General features: G+C 38.8%; 1 protein-coding gene across 5 annotated transcripts in view; it reads left to right on the top strand.

Annotated features, from left to right (window-relative positions):
- The window catches only part of trak2 (trafficking protein, kinesin binding 2), a 106,294-nt gene that overhangs the window by 44,397 nt on the left and 46,341 nt on the right, over positions 1-15,556 (top strand). For all 5 annotated transcript variants that reach the window (XM_059967256.1, XM_059967257.1, XM_059967258.1 and 2 more), the window contains one exon: positions 6,117-6,311. In XM_059967256.1, coding sequence (XP_059823239.1) covers positions 6,117-6,311 — 195 coding nt within the window. The remainder of the gene's footprint in view (positions 1-6,116; positions 6,312-15,556) is intronic.

Raw genomic sequence — 15,556 nt, forward strand, 5'->3', positions numbered from 1 at the left:
CCACCATTGAGTCCCAAGGATTACAATGTACCTAGACTGAGGCCTAACTTAATTTGAGAGGCATCTGGAAGATGACATTAACCTTGCAGACTGAACAGGGATGCTCCTGGTAGTGCTCTTCGATCTATGTTTGGTTTCTGTAGTGTAGAGGAGTTGTATTCTGAGCACTGAATTGATAGAAGGGCAAGCTGGTCCCTCTGTTAAAAGTAGTATTTGATGGTGGGAAAAGGAGAAGTAAATGGCTGCTTTTGCGCCCTCAGTGACTGCATGGAAGTTGCCTGAGAAAAGGAGCTACAGAGGTTACAGCCTCTTTTGAAAGCCAAGAGTAAACGCAGTGGTATGTCTGGCGGTGGCATCTTTTTGAAGGCGCTACAACATAGAGTATATTCCACGAGAACATGAGAAACCCCATGTTTGCTCTGATTTGGATTTAGTAGAAGATATGTTTTTGTGTCATCTGCAGTGCCCCTAAAAAGTATTCACACTCCTTGGAAGTTTTCATGTTTTATTGGTTTACAAAATTGAATCACAGTGGATTTAATTTAGCTTTTTTGACACTGATCAACAGAAAAAGACTCTGTATGTGTCAAAGTGAAAACATCTCTACAAAGAGATCTAAATTAATTACAAATGTAAAAGACAAAATAATTGATTATACAAGTATTCACCCCCTTTCATACAACACACCAAGTCATCACTGGTGCTACCAATTGTCACATAATTAGTTAAATGGAGATCACAGTGCAGTCAAGGTGTTTCAATCAATTGGTTGTAGTAAAAATACACCTATAAGCTCCAACTACTGGTGAGTCAGTATCCTGGTAAAAACTACACCATGATGACAAAAGAACACTCCAAACAACTCTGCGAAAAGGTTATTGAAAAGCACAAGCCAGGAGATGGATACAAGTGTACAATGTCCTGTGTATGTTACTCAAAATGGGTTTTTTGGTTTGTTAAGAGTAAGAATGCTTCTTTGTCTGATAAGTGTTTCTCTCGCAGTTGTTTTGCGTTGTACATGTTGATATGGTAATTGTATTCATTTGTTAACCAACAGGGAATGTTATTTTGTCTTGTGAGGCTGGGAACTTGGGGGAGGGGTTTTTCGCGGGCTTTTGGTGGAGAGCCGGGAGGAAGACGCCGAGGAAGGTGGACGTGCGCTGCACTGCTCGGAAGACCACCGGGCGTGGTCCTAGACGTGGAGGTCGGAGGCAAGCGACGAGGGGTTGAATGGTTGATGGTTGAGCTCCAACGATGTGCACTAAACTGACTGAACTTTGATAAGTTGGCGCCTTTTTGTTTTTTTCCCTTGCATATATATTGTATTGCCTAATACTCTGTTAATTTTAGTAAACTCTTTAAAGTGTATTTCATAACGGTATTTGTTGTGGGTTTGATACTGTGGGCGGGCGTGAGGCATAAACTCGATTCTCACAGCACCTGTGTGTATGGGAGGTGGGTTGGTGTGTGGCTGGATCTCCTTTTCCCCTAGGCATATACCAGCCTGTTGGGCAAGTGTTACACAAGGGAACTTCCAAGTCACTGAATATCCCTTGGAGTACAGTTAAGTCAGTCATCAAGAAATGGAAAGAATATGGCACAGCTGTAAATCTGCCTAGAACAGGCTGTCCTCAAAAATTGAGTAACCGTGCAAGAAGGGAACTAGTGACAGAGTTCACAAAGAGACCTACAACAATTCTGGCGAGTTTCAAATGGTTGAGATGGTAGAGACTGCATACAACAACTATTGCCCTGGTGATTCACCAGTCACAGTTTTATGGGAGAGTGGCAAAGAGAAAGCCACTGTTGGGGGAAAAAAACCCATGAAATCTCAGCTAGATTTTGCCAGAAGGCATGTGGGATGCTGAAGTCAGCTGGAAGAAGGTTATATGGTCTAATAAAACCAGAATTGAGCTTTTTAGCCAGCGGACTAAATGCTATGTTTGGCATAAGCCAAACATCGTACACCATTAAAAACACACCATCCCTACCATGAATATGTTGATGGCTGCATCATGCTGTGGGGATGGTTTGCTGCAGCAGGCCCTGGAAGGCTTGTAAAATAGAGGGTAAAATGAATGCAGCAAAATACGGGGAAGTCCTGGAGGATAACCAGATACAGTCTGCAAGTGAACTGTGACTTGGGGGAAGATTTGTTTTCCAGCAAGACAATGACCCTAAGCATAAAGCCAAAGATACACAGGAAAGGATTAAAAACATCAAAGTTAATATCCTGGAGAGGCCAAGTCAGAGTTCAGACCTCAATCCAATTGAGAATTTTTGTCTGGTCTTGAAAAGGGCTGTTCACTCATGATCCCCATGCAATCTGACAGAGCTTGAGCAGTTTTCTAAAGAAGAATGGAGGAAGAATTGCAGTGTACAGATATGTAAAGCTTCTAGGGACCTGTCCACACAGACTCAAGACTGTAACTGCTGCCAAAGTGCATCTATTAAATACTGACTTGAGGGGGTTGAATATTTATGCAATCAATTATTTTGTGTTTTATATTTATAATTAGTTTAGATCACTTTGTTAGAGATCCGTTTTCACTTTGACACAAAAGAGTTTTTTTTTTGTATGGATCAGTGACAAAAAAAAAGCCAAATTAAATACACTGTGATTCAATGTTGTAGAAAATAAAACATGACAACTTTCGGGGGTGGGGAGTGAATACTTTTTATAGGCACTGTAATTTTAGGTCGATAACAACTTGAGCATAATAGAGTTATTCCTTGGGTTTCAGATAGCAGCTAACAGCTAGACCTATTTTGATGAACAAAGAATTTTCTCAATTTATACCTACAAGGAGTGGTAGTTTTTATTGTGAAAACATCAAAATCTCCAATTTATGGAGGCTGATCTAATAGAATCTATTTCACAGAACCAGTGATATAGCCACTCTGTGCTTATCAAGCTTCATCCTACAGTATCCATTTTTAACACCATTTACTACTTGATCTGAAAGAGTTAAACATAGAACAGTGTAGCCAGGAACAGGCCATTTGGTACACAATATTAATGCTGAACAAAATGAAAAATTAAACTAATTCTCTTCAACCTGTACTTGATCCACATCCCTCCATATTCATATATCTAACAGCCTCTTAAATATTTTTGATTGTTTCCTCCATAAACCCAGAAGCCCATTTCAAGCACCTACGACTCCCTGTGGGTAAAAATAAAACTTGCCTTGCACATCTCCTTTAAACTTATTCCCTTTCACCTTAAATGCATGAACTCAAGTACATAACATTTCTTCCTTGGGGAAAAGATTCTGGCAATTTACTCTGTGTACGTCACTCATAATTCATGAATTTCTATCAGATCTCCCCTTAGCCTCTACCACTCCATGTTTGTCCAACCTCTCCTTACAGCTGATGCTTTCCAATCCACACAGCATCCCGGTAAACCTTTTCTGCACCCTTTCTAAAATCTCCTCGTCATTCCTGCAAAGTGGGAACCAGATGCGGCCTAACCAGAGCTTTATAACCCTGCAATGTGACTTCCTGACCATTGAACTCAATGCTTCAACTAATTAAGGCAAGTATGCCTCTCACCTTTTTTACCATCCTGTTGGATTTACGTGACCACTTTCAGTAAGCTGTGGACTTGGACCCCACGATCCCTCTATACATCAATGCTGTTAAAGATCCTGTCATTAACTGTATACTTTTACATCCTGACGAAAGGTCTCGGCCCGAAACGTTGACTGCTCATTTCCACAGATGCTGCCTGACCTGCTGAGTTCCTCCAGCGTGTTGTACGCGTTACTTTTACATTAGACACTTCATATTTGTTTCCATTAAATCCCACCTGCCATTTCTCTGTCCATTTCTGTAACTGATTTCTATTCTGCTATATTCTTTAATATCCCTGTACACTGTCCACAACTCTATTATTCTTTGTCTTGTCTGCAAGCTTACTAATGCACCCATCTATATGTTTATCCAAATGTTTTACATACATCATAAACGGAGGCCCAGCTTTGATACCTATGGAAAAACAGTGGTTATTGACCTCCAGCCAGAATAACATCCTATCCTCATTACCTTCTGTCTTCTATGGAGAAGCCTACTCTAAATCCAAATTACCAAGTCACTCTGGATCACATACTTCTCAAGCCAATTAGATATAGGAGCAGAATTAGGCCATTTGACCCATCGAGTTTGCTCCACCATTTTGTTTTGGCTGATTCAGTTTACCTCTCAGCTTCAATCTCCTGCTTTTTCCCCATATCCCTTCATGCCTTGACCAATCAAGAATCTATCAAACTCTGCCTTAAATATGCATGAAGACTTGGCCTCCGCAGCTGCCTGTGGCAAATAATGCCACAGATTCACCACTCTCTGGCTAAAGAAATCACTCCTCATTTCCATTCTGAAACTTCTTAATCTTCTGGAAGAGGTTGTCATGAAGCACTTGGAGAACAACCACTGTCCTATCCTCATTAATCCCCTTTGTTACCTCTTCAAAAAAGTCTCGAAGCCTGTAAGATGTGACCTGTCATGCACAAAGCTGTTTTGGCTGTCTCTAGTGAAGCCATGTTTTTCCAAATACATGTAAATCCTATTCCAAAGAATCATATCCAATAGCTTCCATGCCACTTATATAGGGCTTACTGATAAATTCTTGAATTATCCTCATTTCCTGTCTTAAACAAAGGAACGCCATTTGCTACTCTACGCTCCTCTAGAACTTCATCTATTGCTAGTGAGGATGCAGACATTTTCAAGGCTCCAGCAATCACCTCTCTTTCAATAAGCTGGGATGCATCCCATCAGGACTTGGGGCCATCCACTTTGATGCTCTTCAGACCTAAGACCACTTCTTTCCTGATCTCAAAATGCCCCAGCACAACATCATGATCCACACTAATCCCATTATTGTTCACATACTGCCCTGTAGTGAATACTGATGCAAATACTCATTTATTACTTTGCTTACACCCTCTGATTCCAAGCATACAGTATATTCCCTCCCATATCATTGTTCACCATTTGGACTGGATAATCTGCTTGAAGAATGTAGGAAATTACTCTTTCACTGCAGGCGAAGAGTGTTAACAATTAGATTTTAGGATTTTTTTTCCATCTATTGTTTGACTTTATCCTGTAACATTTCAGGAGGAGGTCTGAAACATCAACTGTTTATTCCTTTCCATAAATGTTGCATGACCTACTAAGTTCTTCCAGCATTTGATGTGTTGCTCTGGATGTCCAATAGCTGCAGAATTTCTTGTTTTCGGTAGGAGGCTGCTGGGTCCATTGGGTCCATTTGCTTCCCTGGGAGTAATACCTTTCCCTCTGTTCATGTAGCTTGTACTCTTCCACACTTGGCAGTCAGCTCTTTTTGATTCCTTTTTCCATTAAGGAGTAATTTATGGTAGTTAATTGACCAACCATTGAAAGTATTAAATTAATCAAACCTAAAAAAAAGTTTAACAGCTTTGCAATGAATTTGTATATACTGCAAATGTTTCTGACATGTCTGAAACAATGTTTTGACAGTCCTCTATGCTGAGGATATACATTGGCAGACCCTGCATTTTTTCCCATAGTTTAATGACTGGGAATTTTTTTTTTCTCCCCACCCCACCATGTGATTGGATTTGCTGCAAATAAAAATTCCTCCATGATATATGGTCTTGCTGTTTAGCCTGGAAGGGGAAGTTTGTGGGAGATTCACAGGCGGAAAGGTGCATGAATTTTATGTGCATTTTCTGTGGGTTGATAGTAACTGTGGGCAACTTGCCTCTGGCCAGAGGTTTTGGGTCATTGTCACAGGTTAACAGTGTTTCGTCAGGTCATCAGCCTAAAGCATTAGAATTAATAGGCAGCCATGAATGCAGTGTGTTTGTACTTCACACGGGCAGAAATTGGGAGAAAAAAGCCTAAAATATCAGTAAATCAGTTGTTTAAAGATAAAATATTGCCTGAAGTTTGCTGTTTGGATATTTTCTGTCACATGATATGTTTATGAATTTAATCCTTTTCCTGGGTATTTTTTTATCAAAAAGGTCAGGTTCTGTGTACACATATCTTTGCATGAAATGTGAAATTACGACTTTGCTTAATGTGATGTGATGCCCCTGATAAGTTTCTGTTCCTGTTACCAGATGTGTGCAGCAGTGAGGAGTTGCCTGAGGTAGAACTTGTGAGCTTGATCGAAGACCAGCTTCCCCAGTATCACCTGCGAGCAGACTCGCTCTACCTCTATCAGAACGAGGACTGGGGGCAGACCTCGGAGCATCCTGGACATGCATCTAGTGAGCTTTCTCCCACCCAAGCTGAGGAGGCCTTCCGTTACATGAGTAAGTGACCTGGTCATAGTAACTCTTCATTGAACGATTTATTGTGTCTGTTTAAAAGACAAATGATTCATCTTGCGGGGGAAGAATCAAGTCAATAACCTTCTTTTTCTAGCCTAGCTTCCAAGATATGCTATGGTTCTCACCACTAACATTTGGGAGTGATCATAATTATTGCATACACAGAAAACAAGCTAAACTGTGTTGCTCTGGAGGGTGTTGAGTTATGAGGTATTCCTTATGACTTCTTAAAGCAGTTTAAAACCAATGACATTTATCTGAAGGATTGAAGTATATAATAATCTTCGCAGACTGTATTTTAGCAATTAGAATCATACAAATGATAATTTGATAGTAACTGTATAATTCCTTTTAGCTGGGTAAAGACATTGTCATGGGAACTTTTATATTCTCTGGGATTGCCATAATACTTTATTAAAAAGATGGCACCTTTACATTTCCATCTCACTAATGCATCGATTTTGTCATATGGTTGTTTCAGGGCTAAAGAAACCATCAGAAAATATGTTGATTTGCATTGCTTTCAAATGTCTTAACACCATTTCTTGCTGTAGCATTGTAAACTTCTTCAGGATGTTGGACCTGATACCTTTTCTGTGCAAAGCCAGCAGGCTGATGCAGAATGGAGCCATGACTCGTCTATCTGAATTAAACTGTTAATTATCTCTTCATGCTGTCTGCATGGTATTTACTTATGCTCTAATTGTCTTTTATACTAACTCCATTTGGTCTGTCCATCATAAAAAGTATGGATAACTTTTTTTGGGATTGCTTTAGTATTGGAAGCAATCTAAAACTTGATCTAATCTGGTGGTTATAAAAGGAAGATATAAAAATGCATTCAGAATTAAATGTAGCTGATGACAAAAACTCAATTGTTGCATATGCATGTATATGGAATTTTTAAAATTTCTGCTAAGTATCCACTTGCCATTAAGCCTGCAAGATCCCCTTAACCTGTTTTGATGACAAGCAGGGTAGAATTAGATAATCCTGTCCAGTATTTGCCAAACAGTATCAAATCTGTTTATTATCACATTGCAGTCAGTGAGAGATTGCTATGTATAAATTCATTGCCACACTTTTCAGTGTTACTGTGATGTCTCCACTTCAGAAATACTAAATTGGCCATAACTTAACCTGGAACCTCTGAAAACACTGTTAAAGGTGCTATATCAATGCAAGACTTTCCTTCTAAATCCAAAATAAAAATTCAGCAGGTCACCATGCCAGATTTCCAGCTTCAGTAGTTTTTCCCTTCCAAAATGTGTGAGGTTAGTTGAATCACTTGTGCCTATCGTTCACTTTTACAACAAAGTTAATTTGCAGTGGAGCAATCTTTTTTGATCACAGATCATTACCAAGGATTGTTTCCTGTAATGTCTGGGTGTAAAAATCCAAATATATGAACTCTAGTGACCCCTAGTGGCAAGCACACTTGTCAAAAAGCTATAACTAGACTGCAATTATACACTAAACTTGTTTTCCTTTGATTACAGCCTTATTCTGTTAAAACGTTTTCATCTGTCTTCCATATGTAACCCCAAATGTTGAAATTGTACCAGGTCAATAAAATTTGATTTGTGAATTATTTAGAATAAGGCTGTTCCTATGGCAGTCTCGCGAACAGGAGAGAGATTTCTTGTAGAGGCCTTTTCATTACACGGAAACAAGTTTCAATTCACTATTCACTTAGAATACTTTCTAATGTGAATTGTTCCCTTTTTAAAAAATAAGAGGCATGCTTTCTATTCAAATAGAAGCTCACATTCCATAAACTTGTACATTATATATTATGACAACAAAGGTGCATTGCTCTTGATAATTCCAGCTAGAAGTAGCAAACAACATTAATGTAATACAGTTGTGACTGACATTTACGAACCTCACCACCACCCACCCATCCCCACCCAACAGTAATAATGTGATGGATGGCTACGAACTCTCTGGATGCCCTATTACTTTTCCATAGGGTTTAGGTACTGTATCAGCAAGGAAAGGTATTGGATTTCCAAGTCAGGTCATTGTGAGCCTTAGTACTTTCCAACCCATGGATTCTAGGGTATCAATACCTTGGTACATGTGATAATAATAAACCAACTGCAATTCTCAGAAGCTGTGGTGACTAGCTGCAGTGCGCCTTTATAGATATTGTCCTCAAACCTACACCTTATACAGAAAGGACAACAGTCAGTTTTCACACAGCAGGGTCTCAAAAACATTTAAAAATATAGATGCCGGTCACTCAGGTCCTGGAGTCTGCCCTACTATGACTGGTCCTTCTCTTTAAGGACTATTTGCCCACTTCATCCCTATGGTCCTCAATTCCTTTAATATCTATCAATCAGTGACTGTACATCCACAGCTATCTGGGCTGGGGTATTACAAAGATTCACCATCACAACTAAGTTTCTAAATTTCTTCTCCATTTAGGCCTAAATAGCACACCGGGTATCTTTGTTGTCAAAATGTCATGGAATCTTTTACTTCTACTTAATATGAGAGGAGTGCATTTAAACAAAAAATGGTTGTGCTTCAGTTCATTTTCTGGTAGGGATGTTATTGTCCCATATGCCATGTGTTGTTGCCAGTTAAATAGACTCTGACAACTTGCACTTATTTCTCAATTGCACTTGTGTACAAGTAGAACACAAGCCCCTGTCACCAAACTTCAGCTCAGAAATTTCATACAAACATTGATCCAGTAGCAACTTTGTATATTTCTGAATCCCATTGTTTGCATGTACACACAGTGGCCACTTATTTGGTGCAGGAGTGGATCTCAGTGTGATCGTCTTCTGTTGTAGCCTATCCACTACAACGCTCAATGTGTTGTGCACTCAGAGATGCTCTTCTGCAGCAACTGTTGTAATGTGGTTATTTGAGTTATTGTTACATTCTTGTCAACTGGAACTAGTCAGGCCTTTTATTTAACACCATTTCTGTAAACTCTAGAGCAGGAGTTCCCAATCTGGGATCCGTGGACCCCTTGCTTAATAGTATTGGCCCATGGCATAAAAAAGATTGGGATCCTCTGCTCCAGAGACTGTTTTGCATGAAAATCCCAAGAGATCAGTTGTTTCTGAGATACTCGAACCACCCCATCTTGCGCTAACGATGATTCTGCGGCCTAAGTCACTTACATCACATTTCTTCCCCATTCTGATGCTTGGTCTGTACAACATCTGAAACTCTTGACCATGTCTGCATGCTTTTATGCATTAAGTTGCTGTCTTGTGATTGGTTGATTAGATTTTTACACTAACAGGAGGTAATGAGTGTATAATCACCATCCATTTTTTGGGTGTTAATATAATCTATGTGTAAAAGCCAGTATTACATTAGATTTATTAAAATAACTGTCCCATGGCTAGTGTGTGCATTCCTGTCTTAGAATACCTAGTGACTAGAGAACAAAGAGGCTATGTAAAGAGCTAGATTTTCAAGGGCTATGTTCAGATTGGGTGATGACTATAAGATGTCTGTACACTGTCTCTGTCAGTACATCGTCTAAACCCTTGTCTTGATGCAACTTCCACTCAGGCAGGCCCCACTCTTGCACGAGGTCATCTCGAAAAATTGAGTCATCTTTGGTTCCAGGAAGAACTAAATGATTTTTGGTTAACATAAGTTTTATTTCCCCTAATCTGACACTGTAGCATGTAATCATTATGTGAAAGGGCACACATTCAACAAAATATAAATTTATATCAGTGATAAATCCTGTGGCTCCCTCTGCTTCTGCCTCCCATCCACACTTCACTTACTATAACCTTCAGCCTTCTCAAGTTCCATCCTCCACCCCAACTCTGGTGTCATCCCCAGCTCTCCACCTCAGCTTCTCCTTTACCTTTCTGTGACTGCTGCAGTCTCTTGTTGCCCCTTGCGGAAAGAACATGAATACAGGCAATTTGTTTTTTTTTGTGGGTACGAAGGCTATACTACATAATTATAATCTTCTAAAATTCAAAAGTATAATGATGCATCTTCACTCCAATTATGGCATTGTTGCACTAAGTAAGAATCTGGCTTGAAGGTAAGCAGAACGGTGCTCCCATTACAGCCATCTCAGCCAGTCTGTAATTCCTGTAGCCCAGTGGTGCAACCTATGGGTCCCTGTACGTTTGCTACCATTGCCCTAGCAGGCTATTAAAAGAAAATGTTTATTGGGGTTTAGGGGACTGAGAAGTGTGGGATAGTGCAGTCATTCAACTTAGAATTGGTATGTTGAAGTTTTCCCAACCAAGACTGGGCGGTCACTGCCATATTGAGAACTTAATCTCACTTCAAAGTTAATTTGCAGCACTTCTTAGAAACTGCTCAGATGATGTCATTAGAATTATATCACTAGAATATGTTGGTTACAAAGCTTTCAATTGCACTTTAAAGTAGATATTAGTCAGTGATGAGAATAGTGTATGGTATCATGAGAGTCCTGTTGGAGGATTTGTTTCATTGTCTGGGGGCTATAGAGAATCAGCTTTCCAAAATTAGAACAATTTGTCCATCGCAACCTGTTCTGTTACAAGGATTTCTTAACTGCAGTGAAGTACATTCTGTAATTTATTTGTACTTCTCAATCAGCAACTGTGCTGATGTTTTGCCTTACAGTATGTGGTGACACACTTTTTGGAGGCAAAAGAGAAGAATATCCTTATTTTTCATAATTTTCATTGTTGTTCATTTGCCTACATGGAGAGACCTTATCTAACACTTTCTTTAAAACTGAACAATAACCAATTAATTTTTAACTCAGTTAAGCTAATAGTATTTTTATACTGGTTCCTGCCCCATCTGTGAGTAGAATATAAATGCATATGCATTTACATAAACAACGTTTTCAGATGGCCTGGAGTTCTCGTTGTGATTTTAAGGTACTTTCAGTGTTTCATTGTTCCAGTAGTTTTTAGCTTGTGCCCATAGCCACGATGTCCATTAAAAATGGAGACATGTAATTTTGGTTTGTAATGGTGTGTAAACATTTATCGTATACAGGATGTTACCATCAAGGTACGTGGTGTTTTTGAATTGATGTAAATAAGATTGAAATGAAGGATTTTTACAAATATTGATAAGGCTAAACATAATAAACATAAACGTAATAGATAGAAAGCTTGATTTGCCTGTTAAACTGATTGTCTTCTGAAATAATTATAGGGAAATAACTAATAATGTTTTTTTATTATATTTACAGTGATTATAGTGAAAGGAAGAGCAGTTGAATGAAGTACCAAGCAGCACACTAGATTCAGTTTCTCTCTGAATTAAAAATAGAACTTACAACCATGTTGTAGTTGCTTTTCTAATATAGTCTCATTCTGTTTAGCCCAGCATACAATTTTTATCATGGTTTTGAAATTCTGCTGCACTATGGATAGCTTTACAGATTAAACAAAACAATTTCTTGCCATACAAGTTATTTAGGAAACAGACTATGGGAATGTATTATGTTCAGCATTGCAGACCTCAAGAACAAAAATTTAATTTGTTCTTTATACTGTAAGAGGTTTCAAGACTTTTTAAGGGAGAATTGCTGAATGAAATTTGAGACTGAGGCACATGAAGAAACAATATGTGATTGGATTCCCAAAAACTCAAGGCAGAGTCCCCTTTTTTTTCTCTCAGAAGCATGAAGGACTGGGTGGGGTTCAAGAGAGGGAAGAATGAGTTTGCTCAGGGATTTAAACACAGTGGGAGCTTAAAATTACTACAACAGAGTGCAGTGTACATAAACAAGCACTGGCCTGATTAAGATACAGTGCAAGTTAAAATATGGATAACAATTTTGAATGAAGCAAATTCCTGGAGGGTATATAGTGCTGGAATAACTGTTATTGTATGAAGTATTGACTCAAAACAATGTGGGAAAACTTGAGTATTTTGACACAATCTATGCAAATGATAGAAATGGAGATCTTGGTGATGAGTAGCACTAAGAATCTGAATGATCTAATTCAGTGATAGTGGTTAGTGTATTCAATAACTAAGGCAGTACCTGGTTCAGATCAAATGTTAGGAATAATTTGAGAAAGGTAAAGGAGGGTGGTGAGAATTGATTGATTCCTTCAAAAATCAATCAGTTAGTCAAAAAGGATTAAGGCAGTGCATGTGTGGCAATAAATTAGTTTGAAAGGAAGATAGGATCAGAAAAGCAGAAGAAGGAGGATCAAGATATGTATCCAGGTGTTGTCTGTGCAATGTCATATTTGAAAGGAAGGTGAAACACTTTGGGGGAAAGGATGTAAAGGTAACCACAGATCAGGACAACTCTGAAAGAGACTGAGAAGAAAATTAGAATATTCCTGTCTGAATATGGTTCTGAATGTAGATGTAATGGTGATTTGAGGAGCGCTAGGTATCTTGGAAGGAGCTGTAATCATGGGTGATTCTGTGGGGGAGGGGGAGAGGTAATGAATATCAATTAGGATCTACCTGGAATAAATTGAAGCTGGAGACAGTTGGTAAGAAAAATGATCTGGGCTGGTAGCGAGTTTTGGTAGAAGCTTGATAAACACAAAGAATAAAGTTAAACAAGGTAGAAGAAGCCACTGGAAATTGTTAGGAGAGCAAAATTTCAACTGGGTAGGCATGCCTGGGGGAAAAAGTTGTCAATTAAAGAGTACATAAGGGTAATACATGTATTCAGTTATTTTAAATTACGACAGGAAGTGTCAGAAAATGAGCAGCATCTATGGATCAAGACACAGTAATGGTTTGTATTGAAGCTCTTCAGTAACTACAAGAGAAAGTTGCGAAGTAATGCAGAAGTAGGAAAAGGCTGAGGATATAAAGTAAGTGAATTGACTGTAGCCTGTACAGAATAGACCAAGGTATTCAGCAGTAGGGCCAATTTCATAAACTCCATTGCATTTCAGAGAGCAGCTGTCTGATTGTTGTTGTTCCATAATATTTTGCTGAAGCCTTCGTTTTAGCTCAGTGGTTTGTTCGTCCTGTCTAGCTCCCAAAACTTTTCAGTTCTTTGTGAGCTTGAAAGTACAACAGTAGAGCAAAAACAAAAATCATGCCATTGGTATTGTTGACTCTTGCTAAAATTAACAGGATTATAAACTAACCTATTTGTTTCCAAAAAGTCACCATTGGAATGTATTAACATTGCATGTTGATTTTGAGTAATAGAGTAATCTTATGCAGGGTTAATAGAAGATTGCCTCGTTAAAGCAGATGTCTAAACCACAAATTCTAGACTCTGGACTACACTGGATGGATCATTAAATTATATGACAGGAAAACATTATGAGTGATCTTTACTTTATTTTATCATCAGATAATGGTGATTAAAGTATAGAAAAAGATGTTGTAACTTTAACTCTGATAACATAGATGTTAGATTTTGTCTTGTGGGTCTAGAGATGTTTAGTAGTTAATCATAGGTATTACATAAACTGAAGAGCATTCGGATTTTACATTACAGCTAACCTATCTGGCCTTTAGTCCTCATGTTGTCTCAGTTATTCATTTTATCTTTTTAAAAATATATACCCACATTCTTTAAAATGCAACATGTGCAGCTGCTGCCTCACAGGAGAGGAAACTCTGTTCATCCTAGCCTCCAGTGCTGTGTCTGCAGAGTTTAAACTTTCTTCCTGTGACCATGTGGATTTTCTCTGGCTGTTTTGGTTTTCTCCCATATCTCAAAGACCTGTGGGTCAGTAGGTTAATTGGCCACTGTAAATGGATCCTAGTGTAGGCGAGTGTAGAATCTGGGAGAATAACAGATCTTATTAATGTAGGTTGGGTGATCAGTGTTCTGTGCAGATACAGTGGGTAGAAGGTCCTGTTTTTATGCTGTATTTTTCTATGATTCTATAACTCGTGGATTCCCAATCCATTCTAAATATTGCAATCTATCTGCTACGCATGAATGGGGATGATGGTCTAATCAGCCGAGAACTGAAGTTTTAGGATTTGGGAGAAAGCAGAACATCTGGAGCAAACCATTGAAGTCATAGGAAAAAATGGAAACTTCATGTAAACTGCACTCAAAGACAAGATTAAACTTGGGTCGCTGGACTGAGATAACAGCTCTACTAGCTGTACCATTGCACTAACCTTTATTAAAATTCTCACGCATTCCTGTTAACTCTGTCCAGATTCTACCATTCATCTGCATACTTTGGATAATTTATGACAGCCAATTAACCTAGCAATCTGGATTTCTTTGGGATGTGGAAGAAACCTACATGGTTGCAGGGAGAATGTGCAAACCCCATACAACACCACCCAAGGTCAGGATGAAAGTTATGAGAGAGCACCTCTATTAACTGTGCCTCCCAATGTGACTTTAGGTTTTGGACATAATAGAACTCCCTTTGTAAACAAGTTCCACCCCATTATCAAATGTAATCACACTACTACAGTTCTCAAACTATAAGAATTGGAACCAAAGATTAAACAGTAAACTAATCTTGACCTTTTATGTAACTTTGCCAATACATACACACCTCTTTCATGCTGATAGATAGTTGATGATTCAAAATTTAAATGTCATATTATTTTGTAAAATGGCACAGAGCACTTCAAATTTCCAAATACAGATTAATCCAGAGTAAGGCACTTCTAAGAAAATACCAATGCACTGTTACGGACATACCATTGCGCTATTGCAAACAAACATAATTGTAACTTTTTCTCAAATAATTTCATGCAATTTAATTAAAGACTATACACTTGACTTTAGAAAATATCCACAACAGCCCTATTAATAAATTGGACAGGTTTCAATTACTTTGCTTAACCAAAGTGGGTAATGGAATTAGTTTCCAGATTAACAATTATTTATTCAATGGGACTGCAAGTTCAAGGCAAAAAATGGCCACCTATTACACCTGCAGCTTGATATTCATGTGAGGCCTTCCATTGGTTGAGGTCAGTACGATATGGAGAGCAAGCTGTTGCCCATACTGCAGGCTCCCCTTTTCGCAGCTGATGAATCCAAAGGAACAGCAGAGTCCCATACAGCTTGGCGCCAGTGACATGGCAGGTGTTGCCAGTCAGCATTGAACTACTTTAGGGATTCCAGCTCCCGACTTTTCCTCTGGGTTTATTCCTGAAGCCTTCCCTATGAGTGGGTATAGATGCAAGGCAGCAGACATTTAAGATCAGAGTGTTCCTTCTTGATGCCAACCACAGCCAATGAGCCCCATCTGCTGAAAGCGACTGGTTTTAAGGTGCCAGCGACCCATCTTTGCCCTTTCTCCTGCCAGTAG

The sequence above is a fragment of the Hypanus sabinus genome, chromosome 4, assembly GCF_030144855.1.
Source record: "Hypanus sabinus isolate sHypSab1 chromosome 4, sHypSab1.hap1, whole genome shotgun sequence".
Lineage (NCBI taxonomy): Eukaryota > Metazoa > Chordata > Chondrichthyes > Myliobatiformes > Dasyatidae > Hypanus > Hypanus sabinus.